The 27,788-nt window shown below is 44.1% G+C and overlaps 2 protein-coding genes across 12 annotated transcripts in view; one reads left to right on the forward strand and one right to left on the reverse strand.

The window, feature by feature from the left end:
* LOC121443361 (dual specificity protein phosphatase CDC14B) overlaps positions 1 to 27,788 on the reverse strand; it is a 74,816-nt gene that overhangs the window by 41,980 nt on the left and 5,048 nt on the right. For 7 of the 11 annotated variants that reach the window (XR_005973655.1, XR_005973656.1, XM_041645099.1 and 4 more), the window contains exons 2-4: positions 5,052 to 5,142; positions 4,407 to 4,482; positions 1,584 to 1,676 (exon numbers count right to left, since the gene is read on the reverse strand). Coding sequence is in view for 9 of the 11 variants with exons in the window: in XM_041645099.1 (XP_041501033.1) it covers positions 1,584 to 1,676; positions 4,407 to 4,482; positions 5,052 to 5,142 (260 nt within the window). In the remaining 2 variants the exon portion in view is untranslated. Of the gene's footprint in view, positions 1 to 1,583; positions 1,677 to 4,406; positions 4,483 to 5,051; positions 5,143 to 6,351; positions 6,481 to 27,788 lie in introns of those variants that run through there. The other 4 variants (XM_041645098.1, XM_041645097.1, XM_041645100.1 and 1 more) reach the window with 2 other exon arrangements.
* LOC121443362 (40S ribosomal protein S16) lies at positions 11,089 to 11,629 on the forward strand. The gene has a single exon (XM_041645103.1). The coding sequence runs from the start codon at positions 11,137 to 11,139 to the stop codon at positions 11,575 to 11,577; it is 441 nt and encodes a 146-aa protein (XP_041501037.1). The 5' UTR covers positions 11,089 to 11,136; the 3' UTR covers positions 11,578 to 11,629.

Genomic DNA, 27,788 nt, shown 5'->3' on the forward strand with positions numbered 1-27,788 from the left:
TTGAATGAATACATACATACATAGAATTGATGTGCATGAGCTGTTGGCGGTGACTGTTCATTCATACCCAGCTGCCCAGAGCCGAAATAATTACTCAGAAACTATATTATTTGCAATACTGTTTGGCCAATAGCTTAAGTATATTTCTAGCTTTGTGAGTTTGAGGCCAGCCTGGTCTACAAGAGCTAGTTCCAGGACAGGCTCTAAAGCTACAAAGCAATCCAGTCTCTAAAACAAACAAACAAACAAACAAACAAACAAAAAATCAAATTTTGAGGTGCACCTTCAACTAACTCCACCAAGTTTTTTGACTCAATCTTTGTAAACCAGATTACCAAACTGTATGACAGAAAATTATAAATGAGTATGGGGTGGTATAAGACTTGTGTTGGGGATCCAGCCCAGTGAGAAAGAGATACCTAGCCTAAAAAAAGGGCCTGGGGTCAACATCACAAATGCAAACGATGTGGGATGTCCTTCTTTGTAGGTGTTACTTTTATTGGTTGATAAAGTTACTCTTAGCAGAGTAAAGCCAAGCAGGAAATCTGAATAAAGATATTTAGAGAGATTAAGCGCAGTCAAAGAGACACCATGTAGCTGCCAAAGAAGAAAGACTCCGAACCTTATCAGTAGGCCACAGCCTTGTGGAGCTACACAAATTAATAGAAATGGGTTAATTTAAGATGTAAGAGCTAGCTAGGAATATGCCTAAGCTATTGGCAAACAGTGTTGTAATTAATATGGTTTCTGTACAATTATTTGGGCCTGGGCAGCCGGGAAACCAACGTGCAGTTTCCTTCTACATGCAAGCATATAAACCTATCAGAGCAGGAGCAATAGTTCAGCGGTTAAGAGCTCGTGCTGCACAATCATGACCTCATTTCAAATCAGAATGAGTGTGTGTGTGTGTATGCATGCAAAATGCCTGATCTAACTCCAGATCTAACACCCTCCCCTGCGTGTGTCCAGTGTACACGAAGCTACACACACAAGCTCATACATTCACAGAGAAATATCCACACAAATAAACAAGTCTTTAAAGGGGGCAGAGGTATCTGGAGAGATGGCTCAGCATGTCAGGGTGATTGCTACCAAGCTTGACAAACTGAAACCCACAAGGTAGAAAGAGAGAAACAATCCTGAAAGCCATCGTCTAACACACACACACACACACACACACACACACACACACACACAGTCTACATTGGAATTGACCCCAATAAAATGACTTTACAAATCTCTAAATGGATCATGGATTAATAAAAGCAGCTATGGAACATTATTCACTAACCTTAAAAGTTAAAAGATATCAACTTTTTCATAGTAATCAGTCAAAAAATCCTTAATAAAATTTTGTTTTCACATTCTAAGTTCACAGTAAAACTGGTAGACAGAGACTCATGTGGTCCCCAGCAGCATGAGCAAAGTCTCCCTGAGTGAGCGGTTTTCAAAAAGAAAAACACATCCCCTCTGGAAACAAGCCAAGACAGTACCTTAGCAAAGAGTAGTTTCAAAATACCCACCCCGACTGTAACGCAGCCCAGCTGCGCACACTGACCGACCTTCGGCCCGCTGACACTTACCATATAACACCCAACAAGGAAAGCAGCATTCGCTTGTTTTCTCTGATCGGTGCCAGTGAAGTGGATAATTCTCTTCCTCAGCATCGTAATGGACTGCACCAAAACAAACTGCTGTTAGTCTTCTCTTGACCACTTCAAGCTTCCTAAATTCTACATCTCACACGCAGAAGTAATCTAGATATCAGAACCTCCCAGAAGAACCCCGATGCCCTGAAATCTCAGGTGCCTTCCCATGAGACCTGCGGTGACATTAGAATGACTTAAGGGAGAAAGGGAACTGCCTACAGGACAGGCCAACCTCCCGGTCATTTCAGAAAGCTGGGAATAAAGCCGAGAACTCTTTTTTTGTTGTTGTTTGTTTTGGTTTGATTTTTGGTTTTTCGAGACAGGGTTTCACTGTAGCTTTGGGGCCTGTCCTGGAACTAGCTCTGTAGACCAGGCTGACCTCTTAACTCACAGAGATCTGCCTATCTTGCTGCTTTTGAAAAAGACCTGGGTTTGATTCCCAGCACCCACATGGCAGCTCATGTCTGTCTGTTAATTCCAGTCCCAGGAGATCCAATGTACTCCTCTGAAATCCAAGGGCACTGCATACACACACACGAAAAATACTTATAAAGTAAAAAAAACAAAATTTTTTTGAAAAAATTAATCTCTAGTCTTAAAGCCAGTAAATTAAAAGGATATGCAGAACAAAGACAATTCATGAGCCAGCAGCTGAAAGGCCTCTTCTTAATTTATGAAAACTAAGTGTACACTGGGGATCTGTGTATGTTTCTCTATGCATGTTACACTTCGACAGAAAGTTAAAAAGAAGAGGAAGTCATCATCACCCAGCAAGTCCCCAGGGGCACTTCACGAACGTGAGATGTACCAAGGCTAGAACAGAGAGGGGCTTAGCTCAGCTGGAAAGCCCTGCCTGTCTGCCTGTTCCAGTGCCTCTGCCGTTCATGTGTGCTATTTTCTCTCCTAGTGATTTACATAAACTTAGGAACCTAAATCTACTAAAACCAAAACCAAAACCCAGTCAGTCATTGGCAGCACAGGCACCCGACTCATCTAGGACTCTCTGAATCACACCAGCTAAACGGCCAGTGAGTTTTCAGACAGGCTGGTGCTCAACTTTTCAGGGCTTCTAGCAAGTCATTAGAAAGGAATGCACTCATTTCTGGTGGACACAATAAGTCTCCAACAGGCTAGGCATGAAGGTGTGTGCACAGGTGCACACATGCAGACTTACTCTTTCAAAACTAAAGCCAATGACAATAGTTGGAAGGAGAGGGGATTATATTTAGCCTCTCGGTCCTGTAGGAACAAAAGACTGCCTGTGACAAGTGGAAAAGGGGAGAGGGACCCAAAGAAAGAAGGCCACAGGTGTTTACTTTGCTATTTAAGAGAGCCTAGGAAGAAATCTACTCTTGTGTCTGAATGTGTAGTGAATACAGTTGATGCTCAGGAGGAGAAATGTCTCCTTTATTCAAACTTGTAACAATATTAAGCAAAAATAAATGTTTTTTTTTGCATTGTTCTATGGTAGGTAACCCATTGATAAGTTTTTGTTTTTAATTACTGATAACAAATTCAGTATTTCCTACTTGACAGTTTATAATGACTAGTTACTTTTTTAAAATTTGAGACACAGCCTCACTATGTAGTCCTGAAACTCACTCTATGTCAATTATACTGGTCACAAACTCACAGAGATCAACCTGCCTCTGCCTCCCATGTGCTGAGATCAAAGCATGCACCATCAAGCCCACCTAGGTACTCCTGAAGTATCTGATCAGTAATTCAAAGTTTTTAAATGAAGGAATGGGGTTTGTGTTCACACTGTGCTCTCAGGGAGGCAGCTGAGGACAGGTCAATGACCTTTGTTTCTCTCCCTTCCCATTAGATGTGTAAAGGATCCAAGTTGAAGAGCAACCCATGCCACAGTCCATGAGTTTCCAGCTCAGAGAGAGAAACCAGGCTCTGCTTTCCCGGCCATGCATCAGCTTCACTTTGAGGGGAAGGTGGGAAGAATGATGGCCAAAGCAAGGGAAATTCTTCTCTTGTCCCAGCTTCAGCTCCCATTAGGTCAGACAAAAAGGGACCTAGTTAACTAACTGCCTTTCACTGAGGATCCTAAACCCAAACCAGAATCAAGATAATCCAAGCATAACCTACTCTAGGAACCGAGTTACGTGTGTTAGCATTCACGAGGGGATGCAGACACTGCTAGACCAGTCTGGGTTACACATAAGTATGTCTCAAAACCCAGAAAAAACTCTAGGAAAAAAAATGCATGCAGTAGTTGTTTAGAAAAAATCATTTTATTATTATTACTTAATAAAAATAAAGTATATACTCTAAATACTACTACAATGAGACACAAGACCTTTTTATGAGATAGACTCTCACAAGGCAGATCAGGCTATATAATCTCATACAGTGACTATATACCAGTGAACTCACAGCAATCCCCCAGAGTATGAGATTACAAGGTGCATTCTACCACACTGCTAAAACGTTTAGTATGTCCTCAAGACACACTTCAGTAGAAAACTCGTTTCTTGGTAAGCCCTTTATGTTTTGTGAAGATAAGATCTTTCTGTCTAGCACAGGCTTGCCTTGAACTTGGGACCCCCCACCACCTGAATGCTCATATGTCCAGCATGTGCACCAGCACACCTGGTCTGAAACTGTTTTGGTTTTGTAAGAGGAAGCGTTCCTTCAAATTTTGAATTTTTTAAACACTTTTTAAAAAGGAGCCGAGTCTCCTCTGCTTTACTCTAAAATGCTGCTGAGTGATCACCTCAGTCAACCTTGACTTAAAAGATTTACCTTGAGCTTCTTATTTATCTTGCAACAATATCTGTAAACCATTGCCAGATTGAGCGGTCCAAAATCCGCGTAGAAGCTTTAAAAAAATGGACAGAAACAAGTATGAATTAGCTGTTGTGAACGTAAAAACAAGCTGCTAAAAACAAGTTACGGCAAGAGGGCCTCCACCAACCCAAATCAACTCTAAGGCCCTGTCCTACTAACGCTAACAGAAGGAACATTTTGGTAACCAACACCTGTTTAAATAGGCAATGCATGGGGTAGAGTTGCACCTCATTGGTGGAGAAAGCTCAGCTAGCATGCACCAGGCCTTGCAGCCCCTCCCCAACACACACCCCAGAGGTGCTGACTAACTCTAACCTCAATTATGAAAACTGTTCTTGCACACATTTTCCATTAGCAAACCCAGTATCTTACATATTCATATTTCACATAGCTCTGCGGTGCAAACTACGGCAGTATCAAATCTCAGTGTATAAATGGAAGTTCTCAAAGATCTATTTTATTACCAAGATTTGAAACAGCACCCAGCTGTAAGTGAGCATCAGATATAGGAGTCTCCGAGGCTCTGTCCTCTGTGCTCACATCAGGAGATTCCTCAGAACACAGTTTGAAAGTTTCTGTCTTTCAAGGGGCAATACTTACTTCTCATACTCAAGTTCATTATCTATGCTGAAATAATGCTCGTTTGACGCACTCTTTGGTCTGCTGTAGAGAATGGCAAAACAAAGGCGATCTGAAATGGAAAAATTGCAATGTTCCTTCCTTCGTGCTCTTAAAAGTGTCCCAAGTCAAGACCCAATTCTTTTCTGATGAATTAAAAGATGGAAGTTGGTTTTTTTCTAAATTGATTTTGTGTGTCCATGCCCACCCCACATTTCACATAGGAAAGATAACAAGGTTTAATTTTCTAGTTAGCGTGAACCCACCCCCACTCCGTGGTGATGGAAAAGGTGACAATGCAAAATTTCTAAACAGTCTCTTTTGGTGAATAACAATAAATAAGCAAATGTTTTTAAAGAAGGAATGCCTTAATCTGTCAGTTCCTACAGTGGTTGCAGGGATACTGTTTTGCCTTCTGAAGTAACTAGACTAAGGAATCTTGGGAAATACAACATGCATTTGAAGGCTAGCCTGCAGCCAAGCATCAGGTTTATGAGGACATCGTGAAAAGACATGCAGCAGGAAACAAACCTTTTAAAAGTAGAAACAAATAATTTTTCAATATTGCTGATTATACCAATACAACACAAGGTGTGTTTACCCAATTCTTTGCACAGATGCTTATTTTTTTTTTAATTTTGGAATCGTGGCTTTGAGTTTCTTACAGTTACTGTTAAAACCGAAGCAGTGGGAGGCCAGACTGGGATGGCATCTGTTGCATGAATGCAGAATGCCATGGAGTTCAGCAAGAAGGGCGGTAAAACCCAAAGGCTCCACCCTTACCCCCAACCCCCAGAAAAGGGCACTATCTCACAGTAATTAGATGCCTACACTCAAACATGGCAAAAATCAAGGACAGCCTTTGAAATATATATACTATTTTCAACCAACTTATTAGGGGTAAGAAACAACACAAGCTGGCACATGCTTTTCCCCAAACAGCAATTTAAACTTTTCTTTTCCATTTGCACCTCCACTCTTAGAGCCGCTGCATATCGTCCTAGTAAACGCAACTACAAACTCCCAGCAACTGCATTCAAACGAGTGACAGGGCTTAGTCCTTTCCAACCACAAATGACCTTTGATGCGCGGCGCTCAGTGCCTGGGATTTCAGTAGCTTCCAAGCGTGGGTGGAGAGGGTGTAGGGCACAGAGGTCATAAGCACACTAAGGTGTCGGTTAGCCCCAAAGCCACTAGCCCCAGAGGGGAGGCCAGTTGGGACTCTGGGGCAGCAGATCGCTCCTCTAGCCAGCCCGAACCCTACCCTGCCCTGAGCACTCACCTCGGATCACCTCGGCCACCCAAGGGGTCCCTGGGCCCTCCCGGCTCATGACTCCAAAGCATCTGGAAGGCAGGACAAGAGAAGGACCTGGCGGGTCCGGGGATGACCGGCCACGGGAAAAAGAATGCAAGGGCGACCACACCCCCAAGTTTAAAAAACAGTGAAGTTTTAAAGGGCCTCGCCCATGCACTGGCACGGCGACGCCCTGGCGGGTGACAAGCAGCAGACTGGGAGCCAACCCCGGAAGTCCAAACTCTGGGACGTCCCCGGGGTGGCCAGGGGCCAGTGTCCTGCAAAAGGGCCCAGCCCACGGGTACGCGCGACTAAGGGTCAAATGCCCTGCAAAATGAGAGACCTGGCCCACAGGCATACGCAATTAGGGCCAGCTGTCCAGTAAAGGAGGCGACCAGACAAACAGGAGCGTGTGCCCAGTTGTCTTGCAAAATGCGCGACTCAGTTAGCTCAAGGTACACAGGAACAATTCAAAACCCGCCATCTCGCACAATCCAGGCACGCGTGAAGAAGGATTTGGAGCCAGGCCTACAGCCTCCGCCACAGGCTCGGGATTCCCGCCCACCACCGCCTCCCCCGCCTCCCACCCGTAGCCCGCCACCCCCACTACCACGAGGGGGCGCTGTGCGACCCACAAAGCTGAGCGCCACCGCTTGGACCAGACAGGCCTGCAGAAAGGCTCCGCAATAAACTGTAAATAAAGCACGGTGAGTTTAGCCTGCTGGAGTTGGGCTACTCTCATTTGGAAGACGGAGGTAGAAGGAAAAATCAAGAGTTCAAGGTCAGTCTCACCTAAAGAAAACTCAAGGCCAACCTAAGTTGAGAGTCTCTCTCAATAAATAGGTGTTAAGAAGCTTAGCAGGTAAAGGTGCTTACTCCTCAAAGATTCAAGCCCAATGACCCGAGTTTAATGCCCAAACCCCCCATAATGGTGGAAAGGCCTACAAAGTTATCCTCTGACCTCCCACAGGTCATGTGCACACACTATTTTTTAAATTAAAGATAAAATCCTTTCAGCCTTGTGTGACTCCTGTATATGCCCACTGACTGACCCAGAGACGAGAAAATGATGACTATCCTTTAAAGCGAGGGGCCCTGAAACTTCACGGGGGTGAGGGGGGGCCGGGTCAGCCCGGCATGTCTCACACGCTCTCTGATTATGTGAAAAACTCCAGTTCATATTCTAGTTTCAGCTGGAGATGCGGTTCAATGATACACTGTCTAGGCACAAAGCCCGAATTTGATCCCTAGCACCACATAAAACCGCATGGTACCCCACAGCTGTAATCTCAGCTCTTGAAAAGTAGAATTGGCTGGGCGGTGATGGCGCCCGCCTAAAGCACTTGGGAAGCAGCGGCAGGCGAATCCCTGTGAGTTCGAGGCCAGCCTGGTCTACAAACTGAGTTCCAGGGCAGTCTCGAAAGCTACTGAGAAACCCTGTCTCGAAAAACCGAAAGAAAAGAAAAACCAGAAAAGTGGAATCAGGGGAAGCTGGAGTTCAAGGTCATCTTTAGCTACAGAAGTTCGAGGCCAGCCTGGGAGACAGAAAACCCATCTCAAAAACAAACAAGACCTTCGTTTCAGGTAAAGGTGTAGCCCAGTGCTCCAGTGCTGTGCTGCTTAGCAGCAAAAGGCCCATGGCTTCATTACCAACACACACGCGTGCGTACACACACACACACACAGAGAGAGAGAGAGAGAGAGCGCCTAGGAAGACTATTATTTTAGGAAGCTGGTTACCACGCAGTCCCCTCCCATCAAGTTCCTGGCTATGAAGTACCAGTTGAGTGGTACTAATACCAAGAATAACAATCTTATACAAGAGATATCGGAGTCTGCCCAAAGAGAACCTGATCTCTGAGTATGACCACAGCCAAGGGTGAGGGTGTTATCAAACTCCCTCTACTCAAGATTTTTCAGAAATGGATGTTAAAAAAGAGAATCTCCACTGAGGAGTTGCCTTCATCATACTGGCCTGTGGTAGACTGATGCAGAAGGCCCACCTCGGTGTGGGTGATGCCCTCCCTAGGCAGATGGTCCTCAGTTGTATAAGAAAGCAGGCTGCGTAAGTCATAACAACAAGCCAATAAGCAGAGCTCCTCCATGGTCTCTGGCTTCAGGTTCCTCCCCTGACTTCTCTTAGTGATAAAATTTGAACTGAGAGTTTTCAGCTAAAATTAACCCTTTCCTTCCCAAGTTGCTTCTGGCCATGGTATTAATCACAGCAATAAAAGTCTGACTACAACTGACTCAGTGCGGTCAGAGAGCAGGTCCCATGCATACCCAGGAGGCACAGTGGGCAGAGCTGACCCAGAGAGAAGTCACACACAGGCACGTTAGCCAGATGGATGCTCATCTATGGTTATGCGCCAGGAACTTAACATTCTTATCTTTCTATTTAAGTAATTTCATCAGAGGGGATTTACCTCTATATTTACCTGATTTCAAAGGGAAAATTTGCCCTAAGGAATATTTTCAACATACTTCACTGAAGGCCTTCTTAAAGTTGTTTTTTTGTGTGTTTGTTTTTTTTTGTTTGTTTTGTTTTTTGCCGAAGACCACTTTGCCCATGGAATTTTTTATATTAACCTAGGTAAAACACGGGTGTATGAAATAGGCATGCAAATCACGAGGAAACTTATTTTTACGCACTTCTTTGGCACACATGTGGACTTTACCACTAAGGCTAAACCGAAATGGCCAGCTGGACGGACGTGCTGCTTGTTTTCACACAAACAATGAATTTCGGGGCGAATATCTGATAATGCAGGACACAAAGCATCTTCAAGATTTTTTCAGAATTCAACATTTTGACTTTACAATCATCAGTGCTTGAGAACACATGCAACTTTTACATAAACATATAGTACAAAATGTCATAGATACGTTTATAAAGTCATTTCAGAAACTGTCTCAATTCTGTCCCAATCTCAATGCAAAACTCAAACATTTTAGTTTGTCTAACAAACTCAAGTCAGCAATTTTTAAAATCAAATATTTTACTATAACACAACCCAAAGATAGATTGTCTGACACATACATGCTGAGGTGGCAGCGGGAAGGATGACCAAAGTCTCTGCCTTCGATAATTAAACTGAATGTCTGTGAGAGAAGAGAACTTATGTGCAGCAAACCATGCAATCTAAGAGGTGTCCCAGGGAGCGCTGGTTAAAGCTGCACAGAGACATGCACAGTAGAAACCGCTATGTTGTGTTTCAAAACCAAGGATGCAGGGCTGGAGAGATGGCTCAGTGGTTAAGAGCATTGCCTGCTCTTCCAAAGGTCCTGAGTTCAATTCCCAGCAACCACATGGTGGCTCACAACCATCTGTAATGAGGTCTGGTGCCCTCTTCTGGCCTGCAGACATACACGCAGAAAGAATATTGTATACATAATAAATAAATAAATATTAAAAAAAAAAAAAAAACAAGGATGCAGTGAGGCTGCCCAGGCAACACCACCAGCAAGGGCTGCCAGGGACACCTCATGGCCACTCTGGTTTGATTCTGAATGAGTATTTGCTCACTGTACGCTTTAGAAGTTTTTTACTATTACCATTTTTTAGCTACCTGAACATTCAGCTACCCAGCTCTACACGGGGCTGCACCTCACAGATTAGGAAACTGAACCTCTTTATAAGAAGCAGGGAGGCAGAGGCAGGTGGATAGTGAGTTCGAGGACAGCCTGGTCTACAAAGTGATTTCCAGGACAGCCAGGGTTGTCTTACACAGAGAAACTCTGTCTCTAAAAACCAAAAACAAACAAACAAACAAACAAACAAGAAAACCACTGGCTATTCTTCCAGAGGTCCTGAGTTCAATTCTCAGGAACCACAAGGAGGCTCACAACCATATGTAATGAGATTTGGTGCCCTCTTCTGGCTCGTAAGCATACATTCAGGCAGAACATTGTATATATAATGAACAAATCTTAAATAAATAAAAATTAAAGAATTCTGACTACCTTAGACTTGTGAAACAAAATGTTCTATGTTGAACACAATGAAGGATAATGTTAACCTAATTATCTCAAGATCATAAATAATAAAGTATACTGCACCTAAAACTAGGGAAGCAATGAGGTGAGAACGAGGTTCAATGGAGAGAGCACTTGTCGAGTGCGCAGGAAGCCTGGGGTTAGCTCCCTGGCACTGCCTAAAACTGATGTGGGCAGCGATGGCAGGGTTATCCTCAGCTGCAGTCAAAGTCTAGGTTACAGAGACCCTGACCCCTAAAGATTTGCCAGATAACACATTAAGGATAGTAAAAAAAAAAAAATTTAAGATTCTTTAAATAGTATTATTATGCTGGGCATGGTGACACGTCTTTAATCTCAGCATCTGGGAAGCAGAGGCAAGTGGATCGCTCTGAGTCTGAGGCCAGCCTAGTTCCAGGACAGCCAGAACTACATAACAGAAAGAACTGTCCCAAACTAAGATAATAAAAATATGATTTTTACTTATTTTCAGTCAAAACTGTTTGCTCAGAATAATAATAAGAGGAATAGAAAATTCTAAACAAAATAGGGACTGGGGTGCTGAGGTCTTCACAAAGGAAAGGTCACAGAAACCAGGTGCTCTCTGTGGGGAGGGGCAGTGAGTGGAAGGGATTAGGCAGGTGAACCACCGCTGAACTACACCCCCGGGGACTTCTACTTTCCTTAGGATCATCTGCCCTTCCTGACAAGTAAACCACATTTTATTTATTATTTAAAAGGTGAGCTTTTCCGGTGGCGGCGCCGAGCGGTGAGGACCTCGTGTTCATATTCGCAGCTATGCCGGCCAAGGGTCCGCTGCAGTCCGTGCAAGTCTTCGGACGCAAGAAGACAGCCACAGCCGTGGCGCACTGCAAACGGGGGAATGGGCTCATCAAGGTGAACGGACGTCCCCTGGAGATGATCGAGCCGCGCACGCTGCAGTACAAGTTACTGGAGCCTGTTCTGCTGCTGGGCAAGGAGCGATTCGCGGGTGTGGATATCCGGGTCCGTGTGAAGGGTGGTGGTCATGTGGCCCAAATTTATGCTATCCGGCAGTCCATCTCGAAAGCCCTGGTGGCCTACTACCAAAAGTATGTGGATGAGGCCTCTAAGAAGGAGATCAAAGATATCCTCATCCAGTATGATCGGACCCTGCTTGTAGCTGATCCTCGGCGCTGTGAATCCAAAAAGTTCGGAGGTCCTGGTGCCCGTGCTCGATACCAGAAATCCTACCGATAAGCCCAACTCAAGGATCAGGGTTTACCTTTGTAATAAACATCCTAGGGTTTAAAAAAAAAAAAATAAAAAAATAAAAGGTGAACTAGGGGCTGGGGAGATGGCGCAGTGGTTGAGAGACTGACTGCTCTTCCAGAGAGGCTGGGTTCGATTCCCAGCACCCACATGGCAGCTCACAACTGTCTCTAAATCCAGTTCCAGGGGATCTGACACCTTCACACCAATGCACATAAAATAAAGTTACATAAATCATAAAAAAAAAGTCCTTAAAAATTTTTTAAAAATAAAATGTGAACTGGATTAAGAATAAGGAGAAAGAGCAGTTCCTGCAGCTGTCGGCACAGCCCTCTGCAGAGATGGTGCCTGTGCCTATCCGCCTGTCCGCTGCTCTGGTGCCCAGCGAGCTTACAGGTCTCTCAGTTCTAGTTTCTAACTGGAGCTGGGCTTTCCTGCCACTCTGGAGGCCCTTTGGAGAACTCCCCAGCACCAAGCTTCTCAGCCCCAGGGAAACACAACAGGCACTTAACCAACACCTGTTTAACGACCCGAAGGAAATACAAGTGAAGCTGAACAAAAGGGACCCTAGGAGTCCATCCTGGTCTAAGCACCCGACTAGGGCATCTTGGCATCCAGCATCTAATGATGCCCGGGCACCCCAACTTCACCACGGGGAGTGTTACCATTTTGGTAGAAACTAAAAAGTATTCTAAAGAGACACTGAGCCCCTCCTTTTGGCTATCAGACTATACACTCCAAGAAACTGGGATTTCCCCAGAAATTCCATGTTGAGAAAAGGGAGAGACTGAAGTCTGAGGCCAGCCAGAGGAGGAACTTTCTGGGAACTGCACTGCCTTTTGGGAGAAACTGGAGCCTAGACTGAAGGGACTCTCTGCCAGCTCAGGCACGGCAAAATGGCTCTGGCAGGCCTGGCCCTTCTCCTCCATTCCCTCTGCCTGGCTAAAAACAGATTACATTCCTGAAGCTAGCTACCAAGGTCTGCTTCCTTATTTGGCCTCTTCTTCCGCCAGAGGCTGACTACCAAAATCCATCTATTAAAGTTCAGCTATCAAAAACTCTCTTTGGCTTGCCCTAATTAGCATGCCCAATCAAAATTTAAGGCCTCATCCTAACACCGAGTATCCCATTTACCTTTATAAAACTGCCAACTGTCTATGGGCCACGCCCTCCCCCCCACCGACACACACACACACACACACACCAGGAAAAACACCCTTGTCTCTCTTGTCCCTCTCCCTCATCCTCTATCTCCTGACTCTGTCTCCTCTGGGGCAAATCTCCTTTGTGCTGAGAATTTGGTCTTGGGGTGTCTTGTGCCTTCACAGAGAATGATGGCATTAGTGACCAGACCTCAACCAGTCTTGCGTAGCTAAGCATACCTTGGGCCTGGTCTCATGTAGCCCTGGCTGGCCTACTAGAACTTGCTAAGTAGTAGAACAAGCTGGTCTGGAACTCACAGAGTACCGGATTCTGCCTTCAGAGTGCTGGGATAAAAGGTGTGTGCTTCTGTATCAAACTTGGACCCCAATTACACCTAAATTTTACATCAAAACTCTAGAACATGGACTGGGGGGCAGGGCACATGGATCTCTTTGTTTATTCCCCTTCTCAATGTGGCCCCACTGAATAAATTTCTTTTTCTATTTTTCACTAGGCCTCATTTGTTTAACTCGCTTACTGAGAACAGGTGGTCAAGGCAGGCTTCTTAGGGCTGCCAGAACCCAGACCCTGAACCTAATAAATAAGGAAACAGCAGAAAGCATCAAGAGAGACAAACCAACTGTGCTACATCATTTGGTTTGTGCCATCTGGGTAAATCAAAGCTCTGACCCCACAGAACCAACCACCTTATGCAGTCAGAACTGACGCTGCTGGAGCTAAGGAAAAAGACTTTCTTTTATTTTTTGACACAGAGACTCATGTAGTACAGGCTGGCTCAACCTGATCTTGGATTTCTGATGTTCCTGTCTCAGCCTTGCCAGTGCTGTGTACAGGCATGCACCACTTTGACAGGCTGATGTGGTGCTAAGGACAGAATTCCAGGCTTTGTGCACACTAGGCAAGCGTGACTGATGCCCTCTCCTCGCTCGGTCCTGATTACTGCATCACAGCGTGACTCCTGTGAGCGCCTGGTGGCAGTAATTAAGTTCCACATCCAACTGCCGATTCTGGATCAGATGGCATGAACGATTTGGAAAAAAAAAAAAAAAAGGAAAAAGGAAAGAAAAAACAAGGTGCAGTGGGAGCAATGAAGCCCATGCATGTGAGCTTCCCCTCAGCTCTGCACCTTCCAGAGGACACAATGCCAAGTAGAGCAGAAGGGACTAGATGGGGTGCCCAGCAAGGACCCAGACAGCGAAGCAATGCTGTTCCGTCAGGCATCCCCACCTTTACTTACAGGTCAACTTAATTACAGCTGATTTCCCTGTGGTGTCGTTTAGCTCCAGCCACAGTAGCTGTGCTGCACACGGACCTGGCATCGGCTCCACAGGAAGTGGGAAGCCAGAGGCTCTTAAGACAAGCTATGTGCATGCTTTGGAGGGCAAAATCCTCTGCATATATTTTTCAAGTTAATGTGACAATGTGGACGGAGTCATCCCGTGTGAAACACTTTTGACAGACAGCCAACAATCCCCAAGAGACCATCTATTCAAATAATACTAGACTTCAGAGTTGAGGATGCCATGACACACCCCACCCACAGATTCACAACAAAAAAATGTAATTAACTTTTAAAAAGAATAAACATGAAAAATCTGTGTATATGGTACTAGGAACGGAGCCCAGAGTCTTGTGCATGTTAAACAGGTGCTCTATCCACAGCCCTCTTTATTCTGAGGCAGGGTCACACGTGGTTAACCTGCAGCCCTCCTGTCCCCATTACTGCTCCCAAGCTTGTCCCTGAAAACACTCTAATATTTCCAAATTATTAGGGGCAGTGTTGCCTTTTTGAATGATCTCCAGGCAGCACCATCAAGTGTGACCAGAAGTCTCCATAAACTCTGAAACACATGATGTGTGAAGAACCCAGAATACTAACTGCACCCCTAGTTCAGGGAACAGGCTCAAAATGGTAGGTAAGACGAGAAGCTCTAATCTAGGAAATTCTAAAGCTGCCAACTGATATTCAGTAGACTAAGGAAAAATTATCTCTCATGCTTCCAAAGTCAAGACTTTAGTCTCTGAATGCGGATACCAGGAGAAAGCTTCAGTTTTGTTCAATGACAGGTCTGCCAGAGTGAGCAGTTTTATTTTCTGTGGACTAAGAATGCATTCTTCCCAAAGGAAACACGTTGTTGTGCAAGGCTTTGGTAAGTAAGAGAATGCAACCCAGAAGGTGGAAGGCAGTGTTCAGTTACTAAATCACATCCTGTAAACCACGGCATCCCTACTTTCCAGGCATATAACTTCATACAAGCCTGTCACACACAGTCAATCCAAGTCCCGAGCAGTTCGACCTGCAGGGTATATATCTTGCATTAGTCCCAGGAAGGCCTTGTTAGAAGACAGACTTAAAGTTGGCTTCATATACTTGTGCACACTCCATTTAGCTGAGAACAAAGAGTTCCTGGAAATGGAACTTGACTCTGAGTCGGCTGAGTCTCCATGGAGACCCATTCCTGGCATTGCACCTCGGCAATGGTTTGGTTCTTCCAGTCTCACCACATTCACCACAGTCAAGATCTGCCTTCTCACCACCTTCTGGATGTTCCTGACACAACTGCTAATAGAAGCTTCAAGCAGCAGGAATGTTTACAAGTCTCCCGCTGAAAGACCTCGCCTCAGGGATGCTGGTCTCGCTGATGACGTCTGATCTTTCAACCCAGCTCACCAACTTTGTCCCAGTAAAGCAAAGGTTTCACCTCAGTGGCTGTGGTCTTGTTAATCACAGCTGACTCTTCGGCCACAATGGACACAATCCAGACTCTTTTTTTTCCCCTCTCTCCTACCCGCTCAACTCACTGTTGTATAACATATCCTCCCAGACTGAAACATTCAATCCTGCAGGGAAGCTAAAAAAAAAAAAAAAAAGGGTGAAAGCTCGGCACACGCCTTTTATCCCAGCAACCAGGAGGCAGAGTCAGGCAATCTCCGAGTCAGAGGCCAGCATGGTTTACGGAGGGAGTTCCAGATCTGGGACTAAACAGAGAACCCCTGTCTCAATCAAAACCACCAAACTCAGGAAGGTAAGCAACTCAAAATAACTTCAGGCAGCTCCTGAAACTGACCAGATTCACTAGGCCCCTCTCCACTAGAGTAAACAAGAGCTGAAAGATCCTCTCAGACAAAGAGAAGCCAAGCTGCGAAGACAACTTTCACACAGGCAAAGCTGCAAAGACAGAAACCACATAGGCTGCCCAGAAGCAGCAGAAACTAGCCTGACAGCCTGAAGGAGATTTAGACCAACTGAGGCACCTGGAAAGGGAACTCTCCAAACTGTTAGCTGCCCACAGGCCATGCTTGTGTGAGCTCACCCATGTTAGGGTGGGGGCTTTGGCGAGGCAGCGATCTTCAAGTAATTTCTGCTCAAGTACTTTGATGCCCTCCAACCAACGGAAGCAGTCTAACGTAACGATAACACCAGCCCCTTTTGCAACCCCTGACTGTTTATTAATAGAAAAAAAAAAAGGGAATATAGGGTAAAAAGCACATCTTCACTTCTGGGCTGGAAAATCCACCAATCCCTGAGCTTAAAATCCCACCAGCCCCCCACCCCGGAACCCCACCCCTCCCCAAGAAACCCTGTAAAAGCCTGCCTTACACTCAGTTCCCTGTTGCCTCTGCCCAGAGCAGGGGCAGCTACCCTCTGGAGTTTTTCCCTTCTGTGAGGTTTGTTGCAGTGTGACTTTATGGTATTCCTTGGCTCCCAACTCCCAGGAAATCTTTCTCCTCAGAGCTACAACACTTACAGCCATATTCTTGAGAGGAACTGACGATTCCATAAACAGCCCCGGTCATCTTTACACCTTTCTGAACCTTCAGGAGACAGGCTCCACCATCTGCACCTCTCTCAACATCACCTTCCAGGTTCCTAAAGAACGCCTTTAATCCCAGCACTCGGGAGGCAGAGGCAGGCGGATCTTTGTGAGTTCGAGACCAGCCTGGTCTACAGAGCTAGTTCCAGGACAGGCTCCAAAGCCACAGAGAAACCCTGTCTCGAAAAACCAAAAAAAAAAAAAAAAAGAACAACAGTTCACTGAACTCCAACCATTCAATGCTCTTCTAGTCTAAAGGTCCACAACCTTCCCCCCAAAAACACGGTCAGGTGTGTCACAGCAACCACCTACTTTCCAGTACCAATTGTGTCCTCGTTTGCTCTCCGTTGCTCTGATAACACCATGACCGGAAGCAACTTGGAGGAAAAGGGCTTTATTTCAACATACAGACTATCACAGAGGGTTGTTGAGGCAGCACCTGGAGGGAGGAACTAGACAGAGACTGTGGAAGAAAGCAGCTATGGCTTACTCTCCATGCTCACATTTAGCCACCTTTCTTATGTCTATCAGAATCGCCTGAGTAGGAGTGGCACCCCCCACAGTGGCCTGTGCCCTCCCACATAGACCATCAATCACTAATCAGACTTGCTTGCAGCCAATCTAATGGAGACATTTTTCTTAGTTGAGGTTCCCTCTTCTCAGAAGACTCTAGCTTGTGTCAAGCTGATGGGGTTTAAAAGAGAAAACAAAACAAAACAACAACAACAAAAAAAGCAGACCCAGCACACATGTGTCTTTGAAAAAAAGTCTTGTTAGGTTTCCATCGTCAACATCCAGCCTGGTATTCTCCCATTAGCCCAAAAATGCCAACTAGCCAGACACGACACAATGATTGTTCTAATTTTAAAAAAGCGCCACGCGAGAAAGACACCATGCAACACATCTCATGTGGAGAGGCTTTTATTAGGGGAAAGGGAACGTAAAAGAGGGGGGAGACTGGTCTCTGGGGACAGGAGCAGCAGAAGAGCAGAGAGGTAGTGGGGGAGAGATAGGGGGGAGGTGGGCAGGGCCCTCTTAAAAGGGAACTTAGTGAACAGGCACAGAAGGTGCTCTTAGTGGCTGCAGCTGAGGAAGTATCCTGTCAGGACCCCACGGTCAGTACAGTACAGGTGCCTGAATACTAACAGTGACAATATCACATTTGCTGGGGCAGAGGGTGCAATAAGTTAAAGCTTCACAATAAAAAACAGGAAGGGAAAACCTTAACTACATAACTATCTGAAGCAAGCACTTTAAGAACCTCATCCAGGGGCTGGCATTTTGGCTCAGGAGTGAGTGCAAGCTTAGATATATAAGAACCTGAGCTTCTAGTACTACCAGCAAATAAATAAATAAATAATTTTTAAAAATCGGGAGTGGTAGAACAAGTAGATGAACAAGGGTCAACCTCAGCTAGGTTGAGCTACGTAGTGAGTTCAAGGCTAGCCTGAGCTACACGAGGCCTTCTCAGAAGAGAAAAGCCTAACAACCCCTCCTGATTTCCAGCTCAATTCAATTGCATCAACATTCCTTTCAAGGCTTTCTCTACCTAGGAGACTGCTTGGCCCAACCTGACAGTCCCTGAAAACTCTGCCACAAGTAGCCCTCGGGCAATGACTGTGTCACCCACCGATTTATAAACATAAGAGGCCTATACACTCTGGTAACTGCAGGCTAGCACCCAAATTGGCTTCCAGGTCTCTACAGCAACAACTTGATAGACAATGGCACTGGGTTCAGCTCTACACAAGCCTGCTTATTTTCAGTAGACTTCTTCAAAGACAATGTAATTGCAACAAAGCAACATTTGCCAAGGGTTTTGTGTTTACAAAAATGGCCTTATTAAAAATTACTCAAAGCATAAATCTCCTATTTCATGCTTGTTTCATTAGCTCAGAAACTAAAATTAGAACAATATCCAAGATTAAGAACGGCCCCTGCACAAAGTCGACCGACTTGAAAACAAACTAACAGAAAACAGTATTCCTATAAGGGTGAGGGGTGATGGGTACTGAACCTGGGGATTAAAGTATGCTGTTAAATACCATCTAGTGACACTTTCAGGGCCTATATATCATTTAAAAATGATTCTTAACTCAAAGCTTCAATTTAAAAATTTAAAGAAGCATGCCTGCAACCCCAGCACTAGAAAGGCTGAGGCAGGAGAATTATGATTTTAAAAGCCAGTCTAGGCTATATAAGTGATGCCTTATCTCAAAATAATAATAATAGTAATAATAATAATAATAATAATAATAATAATAATGAAGAACAAGATACAGTATATGTTACTTTTCAAAATATTTCACACCTTCATTTTGGAAATTATCAAAACTTTCTGCTTAAGGAAAAATTCCTAGGGTAATACATCTGTACTCCCAGCACTCAAGTAGAGGCAGAAGGATCAGAAATTCAAGGCCATACTTGACTACTAAATTTGAAGCTAGCCTGGTCACATGAACTGTCTCAAAAATTAAATGAGTGAATAAATAAATAAAATCAGTTCCTGTTTGCTCTAGAGGGGAAGTAAGACAATCTTTAGAGTCAGCTGCCAAGCCTGGCTGTCTGGGTTTGATCCAAGACTAGCAGGGCAGGGGATAGCTGAGTGCATGGTGTATATGTGTGTGTTTAGTGTGTGAGTGCATGTGTGTATATGTGTATTTAGTTTGTGAGTGCATGTGTGTATTCGTGTGTATTTAGTGTGAGTGCATGGGTGTATGTGTGTATTTAGTGTGTGAGTGCATGTGTGTATTCGTGTGTGTTTAGTGTGTGAGTGCATGTGTGTATGTGTGTGTATTTAGTGTGTGAGTGCATGTGTGTATATGTGTATATTTAGTGTGTGAGTGCATGTGTGTATTTGTGTGTATTTAGTGTGTGAGTGCATGTGTGTATTCATGTGTGTTTAGTCCGTGAGTGCATGTGTATATGTGTGTATTTAGTGTGTGAGTGCATGTGTATATTCGTGTGTATTTAGTGTGAGTGCAGGTGTGTATTCATGTGTGTTTAGTGTGTGAGTACATGTGTATTCGTGTGTATTTAGTGTGTGAGTGCATGTGTGTATATGTGTATATTTAGTGTGTGAGTGCATGTGTGTATTTGTGTATTTAGTGTGTGAGTGCATGTGTGTATTCATGTGTGTTTAGTGCGTGAGTGCATGTGTATGTGTGTATTTAGTGTGAGTGCATGTGTATATTCGTGTGTATTTAGTGTGAGTGCATGTGTGTATTCATGTGTGTTTAGTGTGTGAGTACATGTGTATTCGTGTGTATTTAGTGTGTGAGTGCATGTGTGTATGTGTGTATTTAGTGTGTGAGTGCATGTGTGTATTCATGTGTGTTTAGTGTGTGAGTGCATGTGTATATGTGTGTATTTAGTGTGTGAGTGCATGTGTGTATTTAGTGTGAGTGCATGGGTGTATGTATTTAGTGTGTGAGTGCATGTGTGTATTCGTGTGTATTTAGTGTGTGAGTGCATGTGTGTATGTGTGTGTATTTAGTGTGAGTGCATGTGTGTATATGTGTGTATTTAGTGTGTAAGAGCATGTGTGTATGTGTGTATTTAGTGTGTGAGAGCATGTGTGTATGTGTGTATTTAGTGTGTGAGAGCATGTGTGTATGTGTGTATTTAGTGTGTGAGAGCATGTGTGTATGTGTGTATTTAGTGTGTGAGTGCGGGTGTGTATATGCTCACATGTACACACACACACTAAATCATCATAATAAAAATGTTTACTTGGGTATGGTGGCACACACCTTCAATCCCAGCACTCAGGAGCCAGAGGTAGGTGGAGCTCTGTGAATTTGAGGCTAGCTTGATCTACAAAGCAAGTTCCAGGCCAGCCAAGGCTATATAGTGAGACCCTGTCTCAAAAAAACTCCCCCATCCCTCCACAAACAGGGTTTCTCTGAGTAACAATCCCCGATGTCCTGGAACTAGCTCTTGTGGACCAGGCTGGCCTCGAATTCACAGTGATCCACGGTCTCTGCCTCCCGAGTGCTGGGATTAAAGGCATGCGCCACTGCCAGGCTCAAAAAACCTTTTTTTAATTATAAAGAAAAGGGACAGAGAGAGGAGCAGGGAGGGAGGGAGAGGGAGAGAAAGGAAGCCTGAAAATCCTACTCAAACTTCCAGGTATCCCATCATCCCAAGGCATCCACTGCACACAGCAAGAGCAGCACCAGGCCACACCTCATCCTTTCTAGCTCCCTTGCTGAGTCTCTGCTGCAGCTCTCCCTGCAGCCAGTGCAAGGATGAAAATGGAAAATGCATTCAAGTGTGTCTTGATTGAATTTGTGCTTTAGGCCCTTTCAGTTTCAATGATATTAAAATGAGAACACATTAACAGTGGAGTTAAAAATCCATGCTTAGCTGTGTCCCTGGCTTTATAAACTAAGCCTGGCTGATATTTCAGTATCAAAAGGGAGAAATGCATGTTAAGATGCTCCAGTTCCATGTATGCGGCACTTCCAACAAACCACTTAGACGGTATTTCAACAGTAAGTTCCAAATACAGTTTGAGAACATCTTCCATAAAGTTAACATGATTTTAATTCCATCACAATGCTTGTCAAAGCAATTCTCCTTCAGCACCCTAAAGGAATGTGAAACTTAGGGTGTTTTTCTGCTCAGCTACTGAAATAGTTAGCAATTTAATTAATATTTAGTGACTTCCACATAAGAGATCAAAAGCAACCTGGGGAGGAGAGGACTTATTTCGTCTTACATTCCCAGATGATAGTCTATCACTGAGGGAACTGAAGGCACAGACCTAAGGGCAAAATCTGAAACCATACAGTTGAGGCCAAATGACTAAAAATTTATTGCTCTCTTATTCAGACCTAAGGACACACTCTTCCACATCTAACAGTAACCAAGAAAATGCCCCACAGCCAGACAAGCCCACTAGCCAATCTGATGAAAGTAATTCCTCAATTAGGATTTCCTCTTTAGAGAAGCCCTGTCTGGGAGCATGGGAGAGATTCCCTCTTTCAGATGACTCTAGCTTGTTTCTAACAAGAAAAAAACTAAAGCATAAACGAATAATTTTAAAGTAAAACATGCACACAGAAACACACACAAAGATACACTGAGCAGGAATGATCAAGGGACATAAAACTGTCTCAAACTGGTACTTTAAAGAGGAAAGCTACATGGTTAAGTCCTTGTTACCTGTCCTCACTGAGATGACCAAGAATCCACTGCTCTCTGTGTGCTATTATAAATCTTCTAGTCCTCTGCCCCCTCCCCTCAGTAACACTTGGTTCAACTCCTTGCTCATAGCAATTGCGCAATAAATCCTTATTAAATAGATATTTTATTTAATTCCATAGAATAATTCATACAGATGAGCAAAATGCAGAGAATGATTCAGCGGAGATGGTTCTAAAATAGGGAGCTTTGCAGAATTTGAAATTCGTAAACGATATTAAAGAATTATGGATTGGGTATAAAAAGATCAATGTCATAAACTGCACAGCAGAGCTGAGAATAATTTCACTTCCAAATGAGAACCTGAAGGAACAACAAATTCCAGTGACATCAGGAACAAGATGTTTTGCTTCTGTGAAGAGCAGGCTGCCAACAGAATTTTAATGGGATAAAAGTGAACTACCTGGAAAATGGAGTCAGCGAGTGATGTGGTCTAGTATTAATTCCATCCCAGCTTCCTCTGCTTTCCAGACAAAGGGACTAAATCTGATTGGTGAACATAGCATCCTCCAGAACTGCCCCTGTGGAATATATACAATACTAAGAACGGTACAGGGCTGGAGAGATGGCTCAGAAATTAAGAGCACTGGCTGCTCTTGCAGAGAACCTACACTCAATTTCCAGCACCCACATGACAACTCACAACCATCTGCAACTCCAGTTGAGGAGATCTGGTGGCCTTTTCTTGCTTTCTCGGGCATCCCACACATATGGTCCACTTACATGCAGACAAAACATTCATACAGATAAAATTATATATATATATATATATATATATAAAGAAAAAGTGAATAATTGAAATATATGCTACTTATTGTATGTATGAGATCACTCTCTCCTTATTTGAACACTCGAAAGTCAAAATAAATTAAAATATTTAAAATTTTTAAATAAAACAGAGAATGACTTCTGCTGTAGCTCTGCGGCTCCAAGGCAGAGGACCTGCCAATCACACATGAGGCCCTGGGACTGAACCCTAGCATCCAGCTTGATTCCCTGTCTGAACCCAAAACAGAACATAAAAGCACTTCCCGAGCCCCAAACTGAAATTAGAATTTCATGAAATTTCCCTACTGCTTCATGGAAAACAACAATAACAACAAAAACATAAGCCTGCCCGGTAGGCACAAAAATCCTAAAAAATGGCAAGATTTTAAAAACGCCCACTCAAACAAACAAAACAAACAAACCAAAATAATACCTGCTATAACAGTTATATAAAATTCCTTCAGAAAGCACATTCAAAGGTATTTCAATTTTAAAATACAAACTTTAATGCTATCAAAAATATTCACCACTTAGCATTCATAATCAGTAAAATATCTGGAAATCACATTTGGTATTATCATACACAGAAATCAACTCTTCAGCTGTGAAGAAGTCAGAGCTGAATCTGTCACCACAAGGACGGACAAGCAGACACAGACAGAACCAAGAGCCACAACTCAACGGTGAGATTTTATTGTTTAAAAGTTACCAGAGGGGGCTGGAGAGATGGCTCAGTGGTTAAGAGCATTGACTGCTCTTCCAGAGGTCCTGAGTTCAAATCCCAGCAACCATATGGTGGCTCACAAACACTGGTAATTAGATCTGATGCCCTCTTCTGTCTGCAGGGACACATGCAGGCAGACCATTGTATACATATAAATAAAATAAATTTAAAAAAAAAGTTACCAGAAAGAACCACAAAGTAGGCAAGGATCTGAATACCTTTGTTGGGGAATATCCATGAAAAGCTACAGAAGAGAGAGAGAAGGGCGTAAAATTTCCATCGCAACAGGGCCCAGATGAGATGTACACATCACACTTCGATAGTCTTGACTTTGAGGGCCAGGGTGATACTTAACTTGTAGTAAGGGCTTGCCACCAAGCCTGACAGAGTTGGATCCCAGGGACACAGACTGTTATGGGAGAAAATCAATTCTCCAGCACCTACGCTTATTCATGTATACACACACGCACACGGTCACATACATACACACACTAAAGAAATATAAATTTTAAAAATTTAAAAATATTTATCTTTGGCTTTGGGAAAGTTAAAATCAGTTTTTAAAACTTATTTTTAACTGTGTCTACAGGTTCTCAAGGACACCAAGCAGGCACTGCATCCCCTAGAGCTGGAGTTATGAGATTGTAAGCTGCCTGACGTAGGTGCTGGGAACCACGTCTGTAGGAACACTACACAATCTTAGCTAATGAGCCTTCTCTCCTGCCTTGTTTTTGTAATCAATTTTATGTTTGAAAATGTTTTCTACAGTAATCTCTGTAAAATATTGGAAGCCAGACCATCTAAAAACAAACAACGAAAAACACCAGAAGATAGGGGGCCTGAGAGCACTTACTGCTCTTGCAGAGGACCCAGGTTCCATTCCCAACGCCCACAACTCCAGGTCCAAGGGATCTGACATCCACTTCTGGCCTCTACAGACACCAAGCATACATGGAGTGCATGGACACACATGCAGACAAAACACGTATCTACATATAAAAAATAATTAAAAAACAAACTAAAGTTGGGTGGTGGTGGTGCACGCCTTTAATCCCAGCACTCGGGAGGCAGAGGCGGGCAAATCTCCACGAGTTCAAGGCCAGCCAGAGAGGTCTACAAGAGGAATTCCAGCATAGCTAGGACTGTTACACAGAGAAACCCTGTCTTGGTGGGGGGGGGATCTATTTCTGGCTTTTGACCCTTCCATATAACATGTCTCTGCTCCTCATGAAGTAATTAATGAAAGGGCCTCTGGAAGCCAATCTGCTTTACAAAACAAAGAGCAAACTAAAACCAGGCCCCCTGGTAGACAGGCAACACCAGACCAAACCCTTGAGCAGCTGGCCATCTGTGGAATACAGATACGACAGGACACAATCATGCTTGCAATTAACCATCCTGAAAATGGTTGTTGGCTCAGTGTGTGTTTGTTTTACATTCTGAAACCTTCTACCTGTGTTTCCCACACGAAGACACATGTAAACTTAGCAACTATAGGCCCTGCAGGATAACGGCTCAGACGTGAAATCGGAGCTTTGGTGTAGTGCTACGCTTTGAAGTCTTTAAAGAACACTCCTCGGTGTCTCTGGCCTCATTGCTGGCTCTGATGCTTCCTGTGACAACCGTGCAGCAACTGGGAGCTGTCAGCAGAACAGCACTACCTCCGTGTTGATTCACGGGAAGGGGACGACTGCATCCTCCTCAACTAGGAGACTTCCAGCATAATGACCTTCTCCCCCCCCACACACACCCCACCACCGTCACCGGGGAAACCCTGGAGCCTGGTGCAGCCACGATCCTCAGCATTTTCCCAGGCATCCCTTTCACTTCACCCCTGACACACTGGGGAGTTGAGGCTCCAAAGGGTTATGAACAAAATCAGCCTGAGTCAGTCCCATGAGCGGTAGCAGGGACCAAGTAAGGTTCCTCCTGAGTCCTTCAGCCTTCCAAAAGCCTGGTCTTGCTCTTCAGAACCTGCCCCCAAGGATTTCAAACACAGTACACGCTTGCCATCTTCTCTCTCAGCTTCACCCTCCAAGTTCTGTCTTCTCAATTCACACATACACACACACACACACACACACACACACACACATCCTAGTGATGTCTTTTTTTTTTCAGCACTTGAGACACTGTTGAATGAAAGGAATATCTGAAAAGTTGGGGCTATGTTGGTGGTCAATTTGGGAAACAGCGTGCACTGGGAGGACCCACAGATTACACCTGCCAAAGTTCACCAGCTAAATTCACCCTCGCAGGTAATGGTCACCAAGTGCCCATCACGACATGCCTACTTGCCTAAGTGGCACAGGATGTTCTACTAAATTAAATGGTCAACGTGACAAGTAAGTTTTGTACAACTACGAAGCAGTTTTACCTGCTGGAAGAAGGCAAAGTCAGACAGTCAAGGCTTTATCAAACAGAAACCATCCGTTGGACCAGTCACCAGTCTCTTGCATTGGGTTGGCATCCTCAGTGGGAGAGTGAAGGGTTGTATTATCTGTAGATGACCAGTTGGAATTATTTAAAACACACACCTATGGCTGGGAAGATGCCTCAGAAGCCTGACGACCTGAGTTCAATCCTTAGGACTCATAATACAGTAGAAAGAACCAATTCCTGCAAGTTGTCCTGAGTGCTGTCTCTCTCTCTCTCTCTCTCTCTCTCTCTCTCTCTCTCTCTCACACACACACACACACACACACACACACACACACAACCACGAGTAATAACATAATTTAAAATGTTAAAAACACAGCACCTTCCCTATAGCTCAGGGACAATCAGGATTTTTCAAGAGCTGCACCATTGCCTTCTATTTACATCTTAAGAACCCAGAGTGACTTTGGCACCGCTGGCTCCAGCCCCACTCACTAACACAGAGAACTAACAGTGATCACTAACTGCTCACTCCCTGGCTTTAGGGCTGGGAAGTTACCCACATTCCCCTCACCTCTATGCCTTGCCACTCTAAGGCCATAAACGGATAACATTTGAGGCTAACTTTTTACCTGTATGTGGGCTGTAAATGCCTTAGCTAGAAGATTTAAAGGCAAGTATCATCACCAACCAGAAGCAAAGAAGAACAGCCAGGAAGCAGAGAAAACAAGAGACACGAAGTGCAGAAACATGTCGCAGGTGGGAAGACAAATGAGCAGCTCACGGAGTTCTGGTTCCTGAAACTCAGCCACCTTGACTACAAAAGGAGCCATGAAAATGGATTTATTTTGCCCTCTGGCTCAATGTTCTGTGTCACAGTATTTTCTCTTCTATCCAGAAAAAGACACTTCCATTAGGGCAAACAATGAATATGCATGAGGATTTTACATAGTAAGCATTCAATAAACACTTCTCGAATTAATGAATACATTTCCTAGCCTAATGACATCTGCTGTGAATTTTAAGGATCCTAAAGAGAAAGGAGAGGGGGCAAGAGATGCGTCTGTTGATTTCATTTGATGAGTCGCCTGTGCTGCTGCTACCCAGTGCTCGGATGGGACCAGCCTGACCTCTACTAGGGTTTCTCCAGTAAATCCTATTATTACATAGACACCCCTAAGGCTAAATCATGGCAAACACCAGGAAACGTAAAAGGAGGAAGAATAGAGTAACTTAAAACAGAGTCAGGCAGTGGTGATGCACACCTTTAATCTCAGCACTTGGGACGCAGAGGTAGGCGAATCTCTGAGTTCGAGGCCAGCCTGGTCTATAGAGTGACTTCCAGGACAGCTAGGACTGTTACATAGAGAAACCCTGTCTTGAAAATTTTTTAAAAATTAAAAATAAAAATAAAAAAGAACTTTAAAACAGGGGCTGTAGACGTAGCTCAGTCATTAGAGTACTTGCCTAGCATGCAGAAGGGCCTGGGCTCCATCCATCCCCAGCACTGATAAACCAGGCCCATAATCACAGCACTAGGGAGGTGAAGGCAGAGGATCAGAAGTTCCAAGACAACCCTGGTTACATACCAACTTCTAGGCTATACTGAGCTACACAAATGAGACTCTGTCTCTAAAAACAAGCAAATAAAATTAAATTGTCTTTTGGGCAATAGCAACTATTACTAATTTTCTTCAATAATTATAAACTTAAAAGATTAAGATACTGAAATAAATCAAAAGTCTGCATCAACTATTCGATCCTGAAAATGATCAGACTTTGCAGCTGTGATGGAATGCTTAAAAAATATCTTCAGACCGGGTGGTGGTGGCAGTGCTCGCCTTTAATGCCAGCACTCTGGAGACAGAGGCAGGCTCTGTCTTGATCTCCTGGAGTTCAAGGCTGGTCTACATATGGAGTTCAAGTTCAATATAGAGAGACTCTGCCATCACTTCCGGCCCCTCACAAAACAAATATTTGGACAAGGGAGACTGTCCTTGTTATTAACAAAAAAGGAAGTTTTGCATGGCCACTTAATGGAAGGCCCTATTTAATGATTTGACAGTTGAAAAAAAAAACCTTTGGAACTCTGGCACCAAGGAGGTTCATAAAAAAAATTAAATCCCTGCCTGCATTCAACC

Source organism: Microtus oregoni, unplaced genomic scaffold (assembly GCF_018167655.1).
Source record: "Microtus oregoni isolate MIOR12 unplaced genomic scaffold, Mior012 000105F_ref0000443, whole genome shotgun sequence".
In the NCBI taxonomy this organism is placed as follows: domain Eukaryota; kingdom Metazoa; phylum Chordata; class Mammalia; order Rodentia; family Cricetidae; genus Microtus; species Microtus oregoni.

What these genes read in the sequence shown, in the direction of transcription:
- LOC121443362 (XM_041645103.1), top strand. Translation starts at nt 11,137, where the DNA reads ATGCCGGCCAAGGGTCCGCTGCAGTCCGTGCAAGTCTTCGGACGCAAG.